Below are 20,192 nucleotides of genomic sequence, written 5' to 3'. Positions count from 1 at the left end.
GGCTGCACTTTACCGGGGTCCGAATTCATTTTCAGGATCTATTCTGATGAAGGAGACGGGAGAAGCTGAGCAACCACAGAAGAATTTAAGTGTCAAGGTTAGATGAGTTTGGCCACTCAACTTACCTCACAGGTGTAGCCCTTACTCCTGGAAGGCAGGGCCAGAAAGGCATCAACCAGGAGGTGAACTTCACCTTCGAGGCTGGCGGATGTCTGGCCACAGATTCTTCAGCGGGATCACAGGAGTCTCTCAAATAAGGTTGAGAGTTTGGCTTTAAATACTCCACCAACAGAGCCAGAAGAGAACGGCAGGCTGGGTGGCTGCACAGCGGCCTCTAGTGGTCACTGGCAGTGAAGTGTTATATCAAGCACTGGACTTGCTAAGGAAAAGGTCCTTCAGATTTCCTCCAAGTTGCCATGAGAATATAAAAAACAAAGGCATCAGGAAGAAGAAAAAGTTTGTAATCAAACTTTTAGTATTTTATTGAAGAAAACCCTGAGATACTAAATAGCTGTCCCAAAACAAAAATTAAGTTACACATTTTTCTTTTGAGGATGTATTTATTAAGTTCTAAAACCTTGAATAACTATTCTGAAAATTCAAGCTAAGAGAAAACTAAGAAAAATAGAAATCTCAACATCTTTTATACAGGGTAGTGGGGTGTCCTTTTTATTATTATAATACCTTTGCCTAAAAGGAAGGTGAGCTAATTATTTTTGAAAGCTTCATCAACTGGTGAACTTCATCTTGGTCTCCACTTGATGTCTTTTACCCCATGAAAATGTCTTTTCAAAGCAGTGTTATCTGCCCATGGAGAATTTAAACAGGTGTCGTCATCATTTTCTTCCAGTCTCTGGAAATAAATACATTTTATTCAGGAAGGCATTTCAGGAGACTGTTTCACACATAAAGAGATTGAAGAAAAAAGCCATGGCTGACCTCCCTGCTCTGGGCCGCCCAAAAGCAGGACACGTCCAGGACACCTGGCAGGGCCCAACAGCCCTCAACAGATGGAAGCTCCAGAAAGCGCCTCCCCACCCCATCCTGCAGAACTCATCACCGCCCACCTGCCCCAGGTAAGACATGCAGGGTACGCTACGCCCTGGGTGCCAGCTCTGTGGAAGGCCCATCTGTCACCGGGTACCTTGAGTTCCTCTTGTCTCCTGTGATAATACAGCATCAGCTGCTTCTGATCCTCGCTGCTAATAATAGGTTCCCGGGCTGGAGCTCCCTGTCCCCTCTGAAAAGATTAGTGCGAGAGCAAATTGTGGATTAAGGTGTTCTTGTAGTGACAATCTCGGAAGTGACAGTGAATGTTTTATAATTGCCTTTGCCAACTGCTAAAGATGAACAAGTCATCCACATCTGATCACCCAGAGTGAGTCACCAAGGGAGGCCTTGGTGTTGAGCGGCCCTGAGCTCTGGATGGAGACCAGATGCCATCGCTGTCACGGCCATTCCCATGTCAGCCACTGCAGCTCCAGTGAGGGAAGAAGGTGCCCAGAGCCACAGGCTGTACATAATGGTGGAGGGCCTGGTTTCCCCAAAGCTACGACGTAATGACTTACGAGCACGCATAAAACCAAGGCGGCCTTGCAGGAAGACAGCTCGATGTGACGACACCCTTCAAAGGCCTCTAACCCACCCTTCCTCCTCATTTACAGAGCATCAGCAGCTTGAAAAAACTTGGATCAGTGCTCTGGGCTGTACTTTTCATTTCAAGAAACATATTTATTTACTTGTGGCTATATTTTTAAGGTTGACGTCAACGTGGCATATTCTTTCCCTCACAAAAGAAAACAAACTCCAGATATTGCCAATGGATCCATGTTTCCTTCCAGTTCTTGCTGGTGTGCGTAAAGAGGGTATTTTTAGTTTAAGCCCAAGCCAATAGGATCAAAATAGTAGGTTGCACAAGTAGTTTAAATCTTTCAGATTCACTGCAAATTTTTATCAGTTTGAAGGCAAATAACAAAAAATACTGACATGTTAAAAGTACGTACTTGCTGAATCTTGACGATTATTTTGGTCTTTTCATTTTTGCCCACGTAGTCTGCAAGCTTCTTCGTTCTTCTCAGCTCCTTGGCCGCCCACCACAGCTGTGCCTCCGACTCTTTAATCACATTGAGTCCTGCCTGGGGCCAATCGTAAGGACCAGGTTTAAGGAGCCACACCCCAGGAGCAGAGCCTGGCAGGGGACAGGGGACAGGCTTCGGCCCCCTGCTCTCTCCCCATGCCTCCCATGGGAGGCCACAAAGCCAAAGTCCTTGCTGATTTTAGGGCCTTCTCTGTAAGTTTCACCACATGCCCTGACTCAGTTAACCTCTTACTCCAGGAAATGGGGAGTGTCCTGTCACCTGCACCCTCGTCCATAACATAAGATCCCTGTTAGATGGATTTGTAGGTTACTATCAGGAAAGAATAGTGATAGCCTGCTGAGTTGTTTCTGTTTGTTTTGTTTTTTTGAGACAGGGTCTCACTCTGTCACCTGGGCTACAGTACAGTGATGTCATAGCTCACTGCAGCTTCAAACTCCTAGGCTCAACTGATCCTCCTGCCTTGGCCTCTCGAGTAGCTGGGACTACAGGTGCATGCCACCATGCCCAGGTAATTTTTAAAAAAATTTTTGTAGAGATGGGGTCTTGCCATGTTGCTCAGGCTGGTCTTGAACTCCTGGCCTCAAGCAATCCTCCCACCTCAGCCTCCCAAAGTGCTAGGATTATAGACATGAGCCACTGTGCCCAGCTCCTGCTTAACAGAGTCAGAATGGGCCTGTTTTTTGCTTCTGCATAGTCCGCCTATTTACGATGCCTTAGAGAAAAACTGTCCAATAGGATAAGCAATAAGTGAGAAAAACAAAGAAATATGGAATATAAAGGTAAGAAAATAACACAAAGCAAGGGGTAAGACTAAGAGCACAAATATCCATGCAAAGGGATCGATATTTGGGTAGAAATAGGAACAAATAATGTGTCTGGCTTCCCAGCAGCCAAAGAAAGTGGAAATGTCTGCAGTGACTCCCGACGCCGGCCCCACACACGGCCCCACTCCACAGTCTCTCCATGTGGAGGCCAAACCCCTCAACCCGGTGGAGCACACTCGGGGTCCTGTCCTGAACTCAGAACTCTGCTCGGAAGCGCAGCATGGCAAGGACGGAAAGCTGTGCCGACAGATAAAAGCTGCATCCATCAGAGGGGAGGCAAATCCCGAGGGCTTTGGGGGACATGAACTCACCTTCCAGAGTGCCCCAAACCCCATACCTGAGTTCCTGACAAATCTTCTTTATTTTCAAATTCCATCCGGATGGGATCGTAGGGTGGCAACCCCATGGGATAAACAATCATCACTGCCCCTCGAAGCTGGTCCAAGGCGTCTTTCACCATCTCCATAGTGACGCAGACGCTGGCTTCCACTTGTTTCTGAAAGCGGGCAGCCACCGTTACCTACAACGCAGCTGACCAACGTCCCACTCACCCATCACGTTCTCGTGCCAGACCCTTGCCAGACACTGCGCAGGCAACAAAAAGGAATCCAATGGTTCTTCTCCAAAGTAACTGCCATTGATTTCAGGCGCCAAGCCTGCTACCCTGTGGTCTGTATTATAGAGCAGACTATCAACAGCCCCCTCGGCGTGGGGCAGAAGGGGAAGGCAGGGCTGGCAGCGTAGGCTGGAGTTTGTTTTTGGCCACGAAAGCCGGGCTGAGGAGTTCACGTTCACCGTCGGCCGTGGGCAGTGACTGGCTTTCTGGGAAGGAGTGGTAAGGCTGGGAGAGTCAGCTTGCAGCGGGTGTGGAACAGACCTAGTCGGAGGGAGGCCAGGCAGAAGGCTCTGGAGAGCACAGAAGAAGGTGGACATAACAGAGAATATATCTGTCTCTGTAATCCGTTCCTGGCACACAGCTTCAAAAACCTGTGGCATTTCCTGTGTGACAGGAGTGTCTTTTGTTATTTACAATGAGTCCCTTTTCACCATACCTGAGTTTGTGCTAACGTGGTAACCCATGGCTTGCACAAGGAAGCGGCTGGCCAGGCCAGGAAGACTGGGCACATGATCAGTGGGTGGAAGTACCAGCCTCACCCCCCACCACCTCCAAGGAGGGGAAGGGGCTAGAGACGGAGCTCAGTCACTTGGCTGGTGATTTAATCAGTCACACCTACTTAACAAAACCTCCATAAAAATTCAGGACATGAAGGCTCAGTGGAGCTTCCTGGACGGTGAACACATTGATGTGCTGATGACATGACTGGACTCCACGAGGTGAGGGCATGGAGCTCTGCACCCCAGTCCCCCCATGTGTCTCTTCCATCTGGCTGCTCTTGGGGTACCCTTTACAATAAAACTGTAATCATAAGCATATGCTTCCTGTGAGTTCTGAGTCCCTCTAGTGAATGACTGAACCTGAAGAGGGGCGTCATGGGAAGCCCCAAATTGCGGCCAGGTATGATAGAAGTATGGGCAGCCTGAGGAGCCCACTTGTGGCTGGTATCTGAAGTAAGAGGAGTCCTGCTGATGACCTTGCCCTTTACCTTGTGGGATCTGAGGCCGGGCGCGGTGGCTCACGCCTGTAATCCTAGCACTCTGGGAAGCAGAGGCAAGAGGATGGCTTAAGGTCAGGAGTTCGAGACCAGCCTCAGCAAGAGCGAGACTTCATCTCTACTCAAAATAGAAAAAATAGCCGGGCATGGTGGCACATGCCTGTAGTCCCAGCTACTCGGGAGGCTGACGCAGAAGGATTGCTTGAGCCCAGGAGTTTGAGGTTGCAGTGAGCTAGGTTGATGCTATGGCACTCTAGCCTGCTCACAATAGAGCGAAACTCTTGTCTCAAAAAAACAAAACAGGGTGGAGTGGGTAGGAAAAACAAAACAAAACAAAAACTTGTGGCATCTGATGGCATCTTGTGGCTTCTCCAGGTAATTGTGTCAGAATTGAAGGTCTTTGCCTTTAACCTGTGGGGTCTGGGCTAACTCAGGGTGGTTAGTGTCAGAACTGAGTTGAAGTATAGGCTGACACAGTTGGTGCTGGAATACAAAAGGCCATAGGAGGGCTTTAAATAAAGTGGTGGCTGTGGAAGTGGGAGGAGGAGGTGGATTTTCGAGGCATCACAGGGCAGATGGACTGAACTTAAGGCACATGGGTGACGGAGTGGGAAGTGTTGAAGATGGCACTGAGGGTTCGGCCTATAGAACCAAGACACTGGTGGTTCTGGTACTGGAAAAAGAAAAGCACGCAGGACGTGCTTGTTCTTAGGTGGCGAATACAGAGGGAGAGGAGTGTGGAAACCAGAAGAGTGTGGAAACAAGACCGAGCGTGACCCCGAAGTGTTGGCTGGATGTTCAGGTAGAACCATCTCGGAACCAGCTGGAAATTCAGGTTGCAATTAAGGAAGATGTCATGGGTAGAGGACAGAAGTTTGAGAGTTATCTGCAGGGGCTGGAATCTGCACTTGGCAGGACAGAAACAAATGCTGAGGGAGAAAGAAGGCCAAAGGAAGGCACACTGAGAAGTACATGGGCAGAGGGAAGACGTGATACAACAAGGGAAAGATTTCCACAGCAGAAAGTGTGGGGGGCGAAGTGCAGAACCATGTCCAGGCCACTGTTCTCTTACCACGTTCTGATGTGCTGATGTGACTAGATATTAGCAGTTATTATTAATACTTTTTAAAAAACTGTTGTGGTCAAATGCATTTTGCAAACACTGGATTGAACCAAGGCTTTTCCTGCAGGGCTTCACAGCAGCTTGACTATATTTGCAGACACAGAGGGGCAGCCTTTCCTGAGGCCCTTAAAAGCTTAGTGAAGAGCTTGAAGAGTTCGGGAAATATTGCTTTGGCAGTAACAGTTTTGCCATGCAAGCCAGGAAGAGCAGGAGAAAAAGCAACTGTCAAACCAGAAAACTTGCAGATGACGGTGGTAATAATCAACGTCACCAACACATAAATAAAAGTAAGTCACAAATGCCAATTCTTTAAAGATCCTTCAATTCTTTTCCTGTAGATGCACATTATCTGCATAGCGATGGTATAATCTATGCTTCTCCCTCTATGAAATACTTTTTGTATAAACACTTAGGACAATGACAACAAACTTCTTTATATTAAACATATATTACAATGTTAATAAAGTATATGTAGAGCTATTCTATGGCCACGATATTCAAATATCCTCTACTTAGCTTTCTTAAGTTCTTCAAAAAGGTAAAAGAAACGAAATAAACATGCATCAATTCATATTTGTGGTACACGTGAACCTCTGTTTACACAGCTGAAAAAGTATGTGTCTGCCCATGAGAAGTGGGAGCATTTTAGATACTGTCGCAATTAGGAAAAGGGAAAGCTAAGGCCCACTCCAAACATACTTCTTTGCTTTAACTCTGGAAGGTGAAAAGAAAGGGAAGGAAAGGGAAAGGGAAAGAAAGGAAAAGAAAAGGGGGGAAAAAAAGGAAAAGAAGAGAAAGGAGGAAAAAGGGAAAGAAAAGACTGAGAGATAAGCCATAATTGGAGTTTCTATCTCAGAAGACAAGCTTTAGAGCATCATTTTAAAAAGCTAACCTTAGATATTATTGCTTTGGCTTCTTCTATAGTCTTCTTTAAAACTTGTTTCATTTTTTCATTTGGAGCTATAAAAATAGGGAGAGAGACGGCATTAAATATACAGCCTCTTTAAAACTCTTCTTAAATATCTCAATATCTTTTATCTTATTCATAATAAATAACAATATTAATTAGACATTGAAAATATTAATATAATTTTATATTAGAATAGAAATGGTTAATTTAAGAATATACTGGTTTAGAGATGAATAATGAACAGTTAACTGGTTTATGTGAGATATTATTTTTTTTCATTGATATAATTCCTTCTGAAAAGCAAAGACTTCTCCAGATTGAGAATGAGTTTAGGTATGAAAGACATGTGAGACAAGCACTTTTCAGGTTACAATTCAAAGGAAATAATACTAAGAATTCCTATTATCCCTGATATTTTAAAAAATATATTTTTGAGCTTGCGAAGGCCTTGCAGGCATACTGGTTTTATTTCTTCTACTCCTAACAGTGTTTTAGAGACAATGAATTATAGTTTTTTACATGGAGCTTTTAATGCAGGTTAAAAAGGATATGTCATCAAAAAGGATTATCCTTTCTTCCTTCCAATTCCACGTGATCAACCATATACTGAACAGAGAAGAATTTCTTCAGTGTTCTGCCAGTGTTCACTGAAGTGCTTTGCCCCAGAGTCAGGCATGGCCTTGACCCAGTGGAGACTCAGTGCTGACGTTCCCACCCCCCTCACAGAGTGTCTAAAGCAACTGCAACATCTGCAAACAATAACCAAACACAACTTTGAATACATTTTCAACAAGTGCCCGCCAAAAATAATTAGGCTGAACCATATAAAATTGCCAATTACTCAACCATTTTTGATTTACAAAAATGGTCATTTCATCAAGTTCATCTAATATATTTATAAGTGAGCTGCAACTTAGTAAGAGCAGGAAGACAGACACTTCCTTTATGCCTCTAATTTATCATGGATTAGATTTTCACCACAAGGGCTACACAGCACAGTGTTTTATAATTTTGTACAGAAATACTGAGACCAAATTTTAATTTTAAAGAATTGCTTTCATACTTACTGGTATATTCAGGCATGTGCATGCACAAGCGAGAGAAATGGTCGCTTACCTTGCCCATTCCGTCGTCCAACGTCGTCCTTTTTAAACACTGAACCCCCACTGGGTATACATTTTTCACCCCATTCATCCTTCAACTTCAATTCTTCAATCTGGTCATCAGTCAGTCCTTGCATGTTAGGAGGGAGAAATACGCCATGTTCTGCTAATTCTTCCATTTCTTAAAAAGAAGGGAAAGTTAGACAATTAGGTATGATAATCACCACCATGACACCTTACACCCCACTGGAATGGAAGCTCCCAGGAGTCAGGGGTCCTGTCCATCGGCTCCCTATTTTATTGACCAAACACTTATACACCACTTGCTATGTGCCAGATCTGTCCTGGTCCCTGGAAAAGAGTCACCAATTCATCCTCAGTCAACAGAAGCACAGAGAACTTAGGAACTTGCCCCCTGTTCCGGTCAGTCTGGCTATAAATTCCGTGCTCTAATCCTTCATCCTATGTTGTACTTCCTGGAGTTCAGGAGGTACAAGATCAACACTCACTGAAAGCCTGAACACATATTCATACTGGGTTTTACAGTTTTCCAAGTGTTCCCTTAGATGATCTCATTTAATTTAACCTTGTATGGCAGACAGGACAGTTACTAATACCTCCATCTTCCTTAACTTACAGCTGTATATTCTAAGGCTTGCTCAGTTGACACAGCTAATACTTTATATGAAAACTTCACAAATAATTTATATAAATCAATGGGGAGGATTTAGGGCAGCTCCCAGCCCTTGCAAGTAGGAGACAGGACAGGGCTTTGATTTTCTAGTATCAGATTCACTACTCAAATGCATGGCTTTGCATTTTTCCTAATCCATATATATTTACCCCAAAACCAATCCACATTTTAATCTTGCCTGCCTTCCTTTCTCCCTTCCTCTTTCCCTACCTCCCTTCCTTCCCGTGAAGGAGGCCCATGAATCTAAGTGATCCCATAACACTGGGCGAAGATATCATGCAACCTGTAACATACAATACTGTAGAACAAACGGTGTAACTGAATGGGATGTTTATTGTCTTTCTTCTCACCACAATCTAAGCAAGTGGGGGGCAAGGGGCTGATCTTACTCCTATTGTCTTCCCAAGGCTGAGCACTGGTGCTTGAGTCACAGTTGACACTGCCAACTATAAAATACATCAATGGATTCTAAGTTCACTAACAAGACTCTTAACAGTTGGCACATTTCCAATCTATAATGTTATCGAAAAAGAAGCTGAGTTTCTTTTCTCCTCAAATGCTTTAAGTTTTAAACAACTTTTCTTCTTCTTCTTCCTTTTTTTAAATAGAGGTGAGGTCTAGCTATTATGTTGCCCAGGCTGGGCTCCAACTCCTGGGCTCAAGTGATTATTGAGCCTGCCCAGTAGCTGGGACTATAGGTACACTCACCACACCCAGCTTAGAAAAACATTTAATATTGAGTTTGTTTTGCAAGCACAGTTAAACCATCTACATGCTCCATGAAGAGGCCATGACCCTTAAGTTCTCCATGTTTGGTGCAAAAATCACATATTTATGTAACTTAATCACATAAGGAATATATCATTTATTATATATATTTATAAAATTTATATATTTAATGTATCTGTGCGTACATATATAAACACTCAATAACTTCCCAGATGACACGTGGAGTACCATCAGGTCAAGTTTGAGAGCTGTGCTAATTCAGAAGGTACTAACTGCACTAATTAAATCAATTCAAATAACATAAAATTTTGAAATTCCATTGCTTGGTCGCAGTAGCCACATTTCGAATGCTCAGCAGCCACAGGTGGCTAGTGGATACCTATTGGACAGCACGAACAGGGACTGGACAGCGGTGCTCTGGCGAGGATGAAAGAAGGGCGACTGCAGCCTCGTAACCAGAGAAACAGGCTCGCGTCTTCAGCAGTGGGGAAAGGAACTCCAAGGCTTTCTCCCTGTTTTCTCGCCTTTGAAGGGCAGTTCCAAAGCAGAAACTGCTTCATCTCGGAAGCCTTTAAAAGGCGAATAGGGAATTCGCCCTTTAAAAACCCACCCAGTTCTCATCCCACCACTCACGCTTGTTCAAGTGCACCGCGTCTGCTCTCCAGCCCGGTCTTTCGGCTCCCTACTGGGGCCTCACAGCACCCCAAATCCTGGCTCCGAGACACATTTGGGCACACTTGGCCTCGCCCGCTGCCCACCTCCTCCGAGCCAGGAGTGCCAGACCGACCCTACTTTCTCTGGTTCTTTATTCATCTCCGCTTGACCCCGGTGTCCCATCTCAACCTGGGCTGCTGCCAGTCTTTCTCAACCTTCACAAACCTGACCCCTCGCCCTAGCCTGCCTATCTTCCTCCATCCCAGAGCGCCCCGTTTCTCCATCCCTCCCGGGCCCGCCCGAGCCGCCCGCGGGTCGCACCTGAGCAGAGGCGCTGCACTTTGAGCCGCCCGTTGTAGACGCGGGCCACCTGCACCGAGAGCTCCTCCAGCTCGGTGTTCCCAGGCGCCTGCAGCAGGAACTGGCTCTCGTCGCCTCGCTTCACGTGCAGCAGAACCATGGTGGCCCGGCTGAGGCGCTGGAGCTGCGAGAAAACGCCGGGATGCGCGGCCCGCGGGCCCGGCCGGCCGAGGTCAGCCGGAGGGGCGAACGGCGGCGACGCACTAACCGCCGCGTAGAGGCCGGAACCTCGGGGCTCGGGCGCCCGCGGTGCGGGTGGGCAGTCGGTGGTCCCTTCCGGAAATGGTTGTTGCCAGCAGCAACGATTAAACACAGAGTCAGAGGGGCCGCCAGCGCAAGATTCCCGAGGGTGGGGAACCTGGCGTGTGCGGAGACCCAGCAGTCCCTTCCCCTACGTAGCTGCTGCCCGGGCAACGAGCACACAGTCTGAGAGGGCGGCTGATCCCCGCGCACTGGCGGAGCTGATTCGCGGACCCCGCTCCCGGAAGTGGCTGTTGGGGCAACTCTCAAATCGAGAAACTGGAGGGGAGCGCGGGTCGCCCAGTCGACTCGCCTGGGGCCCCAGATCCCAGCCAGGGAGACGGGTGGACCGAGGTGGGGACTGCTAGGTCCGGAGTGCGTGGGCTGGTGAGCACCACAGACCCACAGTTCCACAGCAGCCCGCCCGAACCCGCCTCCTTACAGCTGCTCCAAATCCTAGCGTCATTTCCGCCTCCAGCAGTCTCCACTTCCGGGAACGCCTCGTCGCTTCCGGTCTGAAGGTGTTTGGCAGAGCCGAGCTGAGTGGGTGTTTCGTTGCTCCTCGCTGTTCTTGCTGGTCTAGTTTTCAGAACCCAGGGACCAGAGCGAGTTCCCGCACTTCTTCATAGAGGCTGGTTGGGATTGACATATGTAGGGTAGCGGCTGTTGCAAGGGCGACCCTCCCCCAAACATCCAGCCAGCCATTGTCTAACAATTTCTTTCTGGAAGGCAATTGGGGCCAGGCGCTGTTTTTTCTCGGGGCCCCAGATCCAGAGTCACTGCTCCCATGAATCTTATATTTAAGTGTGACAAAGATAAAACAAAAATAGATGAACAAAACAAGTTCAAATGCAGGTATAAAGAAAACTAAACATGGTGATTGACTGTTTAGGTTGGATGGTCAGGGAGTGCCTTAAGGGGTGGTTAATATTTGCACTGAGTAACTGGGCGCTAGCTAAGCAAGATAGTGCAAGGCCTCTACCCATGGTTATCTTTTTGTTCTTGGTAGGGGGCAAGAATACGAAGTGATTGGACTATAACAAGCATCTGCTGCTTCCTGTTGCCAAAACTTTGGAATGTTGGTCCTCTCCATTGAAACTGCATCCCAGGGAGTAACTGTAGGCCTGGAAAAGCCCAAAGCCAATCTAGGGCTTCATATTGAATGACAGTGGATAGAAGGGTGATGGAGTCCAGGAAGAGGGGAAGATGGGTTATCTCTAGTACTGTTGAGGTACTGATCGCGCAGATCCTGAAACAGGCAGTGTTGGTCTGACTGGCAAGTATCTCCCCAGGAAGAAGCAGTCTACTGTGTTCTTTTAGCTCCTGACTGCTGGCCATACGGTCATCCCGTTTCTCCTGAATCCAATTCTGTACTCATCAAGCCAACTTATTAAAAGAAGGTAAAGAGAACCACTTGTCCACAAACTTATGTATTACAGGGCCTGTGGACATAATTTTTAATATGAGAACTGCAGACAACCATTGAATAAAAACCCATGTACTATCAAATTTTGTTTAAATATGTAGCTTATTAATCATCTGGTGGAAAACCACAGATTAAGCTCTTGCAGTATCTTTAAATTTGTCACCACTGGCTGAGCATCATGGCTTTTGCCTATAATCCTAGCACTTTGGGAAGCCAGTGCAGGAAGATCACTGGGGACCAGGAGTTTAAGACCAGCCTGAGCAAGAGACCCCATCTCCACAAAAAATAGAAAAAATTAGCTGATATTAATGTCCTGGTTGTGCTATAGGACTGTAGTTTTGCAAGATGTTACCACTGGGGAAATGGATAAAGGGTACATGGGATCTCTCTGAATTATTTCTTACAACTACACATAAATCTATTACAATTATCTTAAACATTTTAAAAAGACTATTATCCTGTAACTTCTTAATCAAAGATTAATGAACACAATTCAACTATTTAAGAATCAAAGTTGTTTTGAGTATCAGTCATAGAGGTCTGAAAAAGGCAGTACTCAGAAATCACTAGCCTTGGCTTCTTAATTGGGTCTTTTTAGCCAGTCCCTTTTTTGGTCTGGCTATTTGTGTCCTAATTCCCCTCGGACCCCCAGTTTTTTCTTCTGATGTGGGTCACAAATTCAACTTTCATGCTTCATGTGTTATTTTCAAGCCAACATGATTCTGATTGAGGGCCTTTCATGGAATAACTGCATGGGCTTTCTAATGATGATTAGTAAACTCAGAAAATCTTTCTTCTAACTTTTAGAGTAAGCACTGTATGGAAAAATGAAATCTATAAAAATAAAGTCTTGAATTAAAATGCCTGATTTGGCAACACAGTTAACCTATTTTCCCCAAATGTCACTGAACTTGTGTATATAAAGTACAAGGAAAATGGCTAAGAAAAATTCTTCTCTTTTGAGCGAAGAAGTCAGCACAGTAAAGACAGGTATATTTATTTCACACGACAGCACATTTCACAGGATATGTACATGTCTGTATATCACTGACTTTAATACTGTACTTCTATAAAGTATATAGTTATAAATATTGTATGCCACATAAGCAATAAAATTCTTACATATAAACAGCAATCTACTATAGAGAACAAAGAATTCACAAAGAGATCCTTAGTGTCTAACTTCTGCTCTGCTTTTAACAGAACTGCTAAATATTTAATAATACACAGAATAATGGCTAGTTATTTGCAGCATACCTTTAACTTTCATAACTCTGTGCATTTTCAGCAACTTGCCAAATATAATTTTCCTGATAAAGGCTGAGCTGCTGCTGATATGTATACTTTAGACAGTAGTATATATTCAATAGGAAACATTGCTCACAGAACTGCAATTTGCACTAGTGAAGTTTACCTAACAACAAATTATTTTGCTAATGGAGAGCAAATACTGTATACACTAGTCACATAGATGTTAAAGCCACGATTTCAACAAGTTAATTCACATTTTGAAGCATACTGCTTATAGTAATACTGCTGTTTAAAAGATACTACTGCTGAAATGATTAGAACCTCCAAAAAGCACAATATAAAACTCACAGGAGTTATTTCTAACAGCAAATACTGGCTGTTAACAGAGAGGATTACTTCTATAAATATAGTATTTTGATAACATTTGAGCTTTTAGAAAAGTGTTTTCCTAATATATTTGCTTTATGTTAGTGCAATGCAGTTTGCTGTGCTTTTACCTTTTACTTACTCTTAGCCATGAACTCTATTTTTTGATATTTCCTCAATGCACATCTTTAAAGGTTAAATGTGGACATAGGAATTTAGGTGGAAATATACAACTCTTTATATAAAAGGAACATTAATGTAAGTCTTCATGGGTATAGATGTTTTTAACTTAAACTGACAAAACAACTATTGCTCAAGTTGTTTTCTGATTGGTTTACTTAATGATATCAAAATACTACATTCTGTAAAAATTCTGTGTACTTCTTCATAAAATTAATAAAAGCAGGATCAGTTGCATATTGGCAGTGCAGGAGACAAAATCCACAGCTAATTTGAGGTATAGCCTCTAAAAACTTAAAGCAGCATCATAGATGTGTTTATGTAGCCTCCTAAGGGGGGAGAGAACACGCACTGGGTATATCCTCAATTCAAAGCACTCTGAAGATGGCTGCTTTCCCTGCTAAAAGCAAGGATCCAAAGCAAAAGCAGCAAAAAGAAAAGTGTGGGAGGGAAACGGCCACCATGTACCTGAATGTACACAGAGAAACGAGTACAATTAGCTCTAATATTTCTCACTTAACTTGGTGGTCTGTGCCTTCCTTGCATATAAGGCTTTAGTGCTTTTTGGAGAGGGCTAGAATATCCATCCATATGATAACGACCACAAAATACGCTGCTTCCAGCATATTTTGAACCTCCTCCCAGAGAAAAGCATATGGAGGTGCTAGAGTGGAAAGTAACAAGATTGTGTGTATCTGAAGGGTGTGCAAGGGTAGAAAATGCCAGTTATGTAGTGAAATTATTCTTGTTGGAAATAAAATTAATGAAGTGTTCAAATTACATTTGCAGCCATCTTTTGGTAAGAAGATATTGAAAAGAGGACTTTGTTAGAACTTTTAGGTAAAATTTGGTCTGACTGATATCCTAGAATTTAAATTATGAGTTTTATAAACATGTAAATGTGTATATATGTATATGCATACATACACACATACTTTTGAATAAAGCAATGCCTTTCAAAACTCTTTCACTATAACTTTGGCAGCTCTTTGGTAAATACTCATAAATACCAATTGTTAACAAGTACGAAAGGACTGACGGTAATGTCAGCTAAAAGTTGCATGGGCTTTTTGAGATTCTTCAGAGAAGACTGACAAAAAATTTCTGAATAAAGACTATTTGCTAAAATAGTTTTAAACACTTTTTATGGCTACTACTGTCTCCTATTCATCTGAAGAGAAACACACCAAAACTCCAGTTAATAATGAGGATTTTTCCTTATTTCTGATATACACATATTCCAACTCTGTATACATCAAATAGTGGTATTTCATGAAGATATCAGTGCACTTAACAATTACATATTATTGCACATAATGAATAACTAATGCCCAATTCTTTTGGCTCTACCCTGCCAAAACTATAAAAACAAAACAAAACAAAAAAACCAACTGTTTTCTATCATATGACATTATCTTTCTGTAAAGTCTAGCGTGGGTGATGCCTTAGATGCCAAGGTTGTGAAAGGATCTACTGGAGGGCTAGTGCCAGGTGGGAGCACAGGGACAGGAGGTGGAGGTGGTCTTCTTGATGGCAACACACAGAAAGAAACATTTGTATCTTTATTCCAGTCATCATCCAATGTCACGTTGGAGCCAGAAAATGAACGTGGTTGATTAGCCAGTAAGTCTGGACAAGCTGACTTTGATTTCCCTTTCATACCAAAGTCCTCTTCTTCCTCGAAGGTTACCCATCCTTTTGGGTTGCTAATTTTTACTGCAGACTGGCCCTGCAGATCAAAACTGTCCTTAAAGTCATCAAGTGACGATGCAGGCTTGCTTTTATTATGACGAAGAGGCTTCAGAGAAGGGAAAGGACTGTTCGTAACAGGCTCTTCTTTGGAGAACCATGAAGTTGCCTCTAATTCTTGAGATTCAGTTCTAAATGGGTTTCCAGGAGTAGCAGTCCTGTCACTGAAAGGATCAGTGCTGGTCAAGCTGGTAATAAATGGGTTTGAAGAACTTCGCATATTTTCCTGGGATTTACTCCGAGCTGGAATTGGAGGCATTGTTGGCATGCAGCTTACAGAACTCAAAGTATTAACATTACTTTGTGTTGCAGAAGGCAACTGAATCAACCTCTTTGGGTTTGGGGTTAAAACAGGTGACATTTGAACAGATAGCTGAGCCTTTGATACAGCAAGCAGATTAAGTGATAGATCTTCAAATGGGTCACCCTTTAATGCTGATTCTCCTTTGACACCGGAGACTCCATTTGTTTTTACCTGGAAAACAAAACAGAGAATACTGAATAATCAGTTTATATTTACTCTTAATACTCCCTATCCTTCCTGTCTCAATTATTCTTCTTTTGGGGGGAGCAAGTACACAAATTTAGAAACTAAAAAGCAGTTTTTGTGTAGTTTATTACTCTGGAAGTTTAAGTAAAATGAAATGAAATAACTAAAATCTTTTTCTTTAAAAACTTCTTACTAAATAAATCCTTTTCTTAAATCTATTTTTTAGATCCCTAAGAAATTAGAGTTTATTTCATTCAAGCAAATTTTGAAAGGGTAAGAAAGAGAACTCTACAGAATTAACATATTTGTTCATGTCTAGTTCTATCAAATTTTAACATGAACTTAAGACCATATTTAGAACTTATGCTAAATCTATATAAACTTCCAACACCCAAGTATGATGATGATGTGGTTTCATTGTTCTTTTAAATATATTTTCACTTAATGTTACTATGGAAATGCAACTTTATAGATAAAAAATTAATTTTATTAGTACATTTGTATTCATAAACTGAAGAATCTTTCCCTTTTCTACTTGGAAAAATGAAGTTTTAGAGTTCTTTGCCCACCTTTTTTGAGACAGAGTCTTCCTCTGTCACCCTGGGTAGAGTGCAGTGGCATCATCATAGCTTGCTGCAACCTCCAACTCCTGAGCTCAAGTGATTCTCCTGCTTCAGCCTCCTGAGTAAGCTGGGACTAAGGCCTCTGCCACCATACCCAGTTAAATTTCTCTACTTTTATTAGAGATGAGGTCTCACGCCTGCTCAGGCTGGTCTCAAACTCCTGAGCTCAGGCAATCCTCCTACCTCGGCCTCCCAGAGTGCTAAGATTACAGGCATGAGCCACAGTACCCAGCCTAGTTCTTTGCCTTTTAAGTTCTCCTTTATGGAATAAACAACTCTGAATAATGTGACAACTTTTCTTAACTGACCTTCCTTATCTTGTGAAAAATATTCCAAAATATACATGCTATTAATAACCAAAGATAACAATTGCTTAGGCTGGGTGCGGTGGCTCACACTTGTAATCCTAGCACTCTGGGAGGCTGAGGTGGGAGAATCACCTAAGGCCAGGAGTTGAAGACTAGCCTGGGCAACAGAGTGAAACCCCAGTCTCTACAAAAAAAATAATTTAAAAATTTGGCCAGGTACAGTGGTGCAGCATGCTTATAGTTCTAGCTGTTTGGGAGGCTTGGGGGCAGGAGGTTCACTTGATCCCAGGAGTTCCAGCCTAAACTGAGCCATGATCACACCACTGAGTGCCTGCCTAGGTGGCAGAGCGAGACCCTGTCTCTTAAAAAAAAAAAAATTATAATTAACTCTATATTATCAATATTAACTCTATATTATCTTTGGATTAACTCTATATTATCTTTGGATTATTTATGAATAAGATAAATGGAAATATTTGATTGGGTCTGGGACCAAATTCTCCTATGGCAGATAAAACAGTCCACAACAAACACATTATATAGGAAAGGAGAATTTTATGTTCTGCACAGCTTAGAATAGTAGGCACCTGGTCAAGTAAATGCTATACATTTAAATCTCTTTATTTTCATACATAAGAACAATTTTTATTTCAAAATAAGTTAATGTGATAGAAGCAGCATTTTTCCCAATCAGACTTGAAATTACAATGAAAGCCACATCACCATTTATTACATTAGAATTGATTTGTAATCTAAGCAGGACTTGTCATGACAACATTAAAATTGGTGGTATTTTCACAGAGAAAGGTGTTGGAAGGACCTTTAAATAATCTTGTTATAATATTAATTTATATCTTTCTAAACCATCAATTCTTCCTTACCAAACAGAATCCTGCTATTAAAACTATTTAAAAAATATTTCCCAAAAGAAAACTAAAAAAAAAATTTAATTTTGTGTTTATGTAATTATGCCATTATTAAAACCAAGAACCAATTTGGTTTTGCCAAATAGGCTTTCATATTACCTAAAGCTTACCTTTTGAAGTTATACTTTTTAGTTTTGTTAATTTTCATAAAAAATGAAGCAAAATATGGTAAAGCATTAGCAAGAACAACTAAAATGTTTCCTAAAATCCAAAATACTAAAAAGAAAAAGAAAAAGCAGGTTTTATGGTATGATAATAGAATTTATTAATGTGGATATGTGGTTTTAAAAATGGGTGAGACTTTAGATGTATGAAGCAAAAGCTTCATACATCTAATATGCTAAGACAGATGAAAAGCACATGTAAGATTGATAAATAATCAGATACCTGTTACCCTGATGGTTGCTCCTGCTTTGAGAAAGGAAACACAGACATCAAAGGAAAGAGTTAGGAGGACAATCCGAGATTAACCAGAAACCCTAACAATTCAGTCAACAAAATACTTTTAGTTCTACATTACATACAGAATCCAAGAGCAGCAATACTTCCGGGTTGTAGCTTAAGTTCAAAAGACAATTCCAATTCTTTTTATAGTTCTGTTGAATTAAGGTCCAAACTTATGAATGTTTGTGTCCTCCTCAAAAATTCATATGTTGAAGCTTAGCTAAGCCCCAGTGTTATGGTATTTGGAGGTGGGGCCATTAGGAGGCTATTAGGGTCAGATGAGGTCATAAGGGTGGGTTCACCATTATGGGATTAGTGCCTTTATGAGAAAAGATACCAGGGAATGTGCACGGGGGTGCATACGTGTGCTCCCTCCAGGCACATGCACTGAGGAATGACCACATGAGCACACAGTGAGAAGGTGGCTGTCAGCAAGCCAAGAAGACAGCCCTCACCAGAACTCAACCATGCTGGCACCCTGATCTCGGACTTCCAGCCTCCATTTACTGGAGGTTACAACAGCCCTGGACATCTAAGTATAAACCTGTTTCTACTCTCTTATCCAGTGCCAGAGTTGATGCACAGGACTTTGAGAGCATCAAGACAGTGTCCAGTAAATGGATCTAGAATGCTGAGATTTTCTACCTGGTCTCTTCCCTCACCATCAACTATCATGTCAATACGATGGCACTGAGTTGTCTTACTTTACTTCCTGTTGGATTTCCCTACTTCTAGTTCTTAGCTGATAACCAGATAACTAAGATGCTGGAAGCCAGACAGGTAAGTCAGGCATTTTTCTACTTTGTAAAGGATATATGATATGTTATACAATCATTCAAATTAAAATAATCTTTTCTATATAGAATTATAAAGAACATTTAAATAATAAAAAGTAAATCTGGGTCATGTATGTTTGTAAGTGTTAAATGCCTTATAGATTTGGGACAAGATTAATAAAGACTTGTAAAAATGACTGTGCAATTCTAAAACTATTTCATGCCATTACCAAAATATCAAATTTGTCATATTTAAAAATCTCACCCTTGTCAGGTTTGAAAATCTTGTATATTTTTCAATTTATAGCTACTTCAGAGAATTTAAAATTTATTTTCTGAATAGGTATTATTCTTATGGTTCAAAAGTCAAAAGGTACAAAAAGGTAAAAAGCTTCCTCCTCACCTCCCACCTGGCCCTGGCCCCCTAGGATTGTGCATTCCCTGCAGGAAACTGTAACCACTTTGTGATCTTTCACAAAAACAATCTACACAGAAACAAGACCCCCTCCCTCCAAAAAAGAAAGGGTGTCTGTGTATATAACGTTCAGTGGAGTTTGATATCAATGACTGAGGCAAGAAGAAATTTTAGAATTTAAAACAAACATCTTTGTCTTTTTGATGAACTTTGACAAGATTTAAGAACACAAGCTACCAGGCCACACACAGAGCACATGCTGTGGCCAGCAAATCACTATACTCATTTCAATGAAAAACAGAAATCAAAACAATTGAAAATCATCTCAGAAAATGCCGTTTGGCAATCATTGACATATTCATGCTGTAGTACTGTTTGTCATAAGAGGACTTTATGACAACTGCAACCTTACTTAATAACAGTTTGCTCTTCCTGAAGTTTTTCAGAGAATCTACATTCATATTCTTAAACCATTATAGAGTTTTATGAATTATGATATACTTCTAATATAAAATGGATGTCCTAAAATAGTAATAAAAAGCTTGAAGTGGCTAGTTTGAAAGTTTTTTCGCCTCCAATTACATTTTAAAAAATAAAATACGCTACAAGAAAATGAGAAGAAAAATCCATGATTCACTAAAAGCAGATTGGCAGAGAGAAAAGAATAGTGGACATTTACTCTTGAAAAATTTCTACCACTATAAAATATCTTCATCATCCTCAATTTTCTGAACTGAAAAAATGTAGAATACTTTTTGATATTAATCAGCTTAAGAGAATATTTTATTTTTCTCTATTATATATCCTTCAGCTTTTATAAATGTGACTAATAATCTAATGAGTGCTGATTGCTAACAATATTCAGATTGTATTAAGAGTCATATTTACT

The 20,192-nt window shown here is 41.9% G+C and overlaps 2 protein-coding genes across 11 annotated transcripts in view; both read right to left on the bottom strand.

The window, feature by feature from the left end:
• Nucleotides 1-540: 540 nt before the first annotated feature.
• CFAP298 (cilia and flagella associated protein 298) lies at nt 541-10,505 on the bottom strand. The gene is made up of 7 exons (XM_012780908.3): nt 10,071-10,505; nt 7,686-7,853; nt 6,552-6,619; nt 3,261-3,419; nt 2,004-2,135; nt 1,145-1,240; nt 541-853 (listed from the first exon to the last, which is right to left on the bottom strand). Exons 1-7 carry the CDS (start codon nt 10,207-10,209, stop codon nt 743-745), a joined length of 873 nt encoding a protein of 290 aa, XP_012636362.1. The 5' UTR covers nt 10,210-10,505; the 3' UTR covers nt 541-742.
• A 2,232-nt stretch (nt 10,506-12,737) lies between these two features.
• SYNJ1 (synaptojanin 1) overlaps nt 12,738-20,192 on the bottom strand; it is an 86,234-nt gene continuing 78,779 nt past the window's right edge. For 5 of the 10 annotated variants that reach the window (XM_012780889.3, XM_012780895.3, XM_012780899.3 and 2 more), the window contains one exon: nt 12,738-15,796. In XM_012780889.3, coding sequence (XP_012636343.2) covers nt 14,984-15,796 — 813 coding nt within the window. In that variant the 3' untranslated portion in view covers nt 12,738-14,983. Of the gene's footprint in view, nt 15,797-18,052; nt 18,080-20,192 lie in introns of those variants that run through there. The other 5 variants (XM_012780901.3, XM_012780906.3, XM_012780905.2 and 2 more) reach the window with 4 other exon arrangements.

This window comes from Microcebus murinus, chromosome 1 (genome assembly GCF_040939455.1).
Source record: "Microcebus murinus isolate Inina chromosome 1, M.murinus_Inina_mat1.0, whole genome shotgun sequence".
Taxonomy (NCBI): Eukaryota; Metazoa; Chordata; class Mammalia; order Primates; family Cheirogaleidae; genus Microcebus; species Microcebus murinus.
The sequence above is the reverse complement of the archived record's forward strand: the minus strand, read 5'-3'. Positions and strand labels throughout refer to the sequence as shown.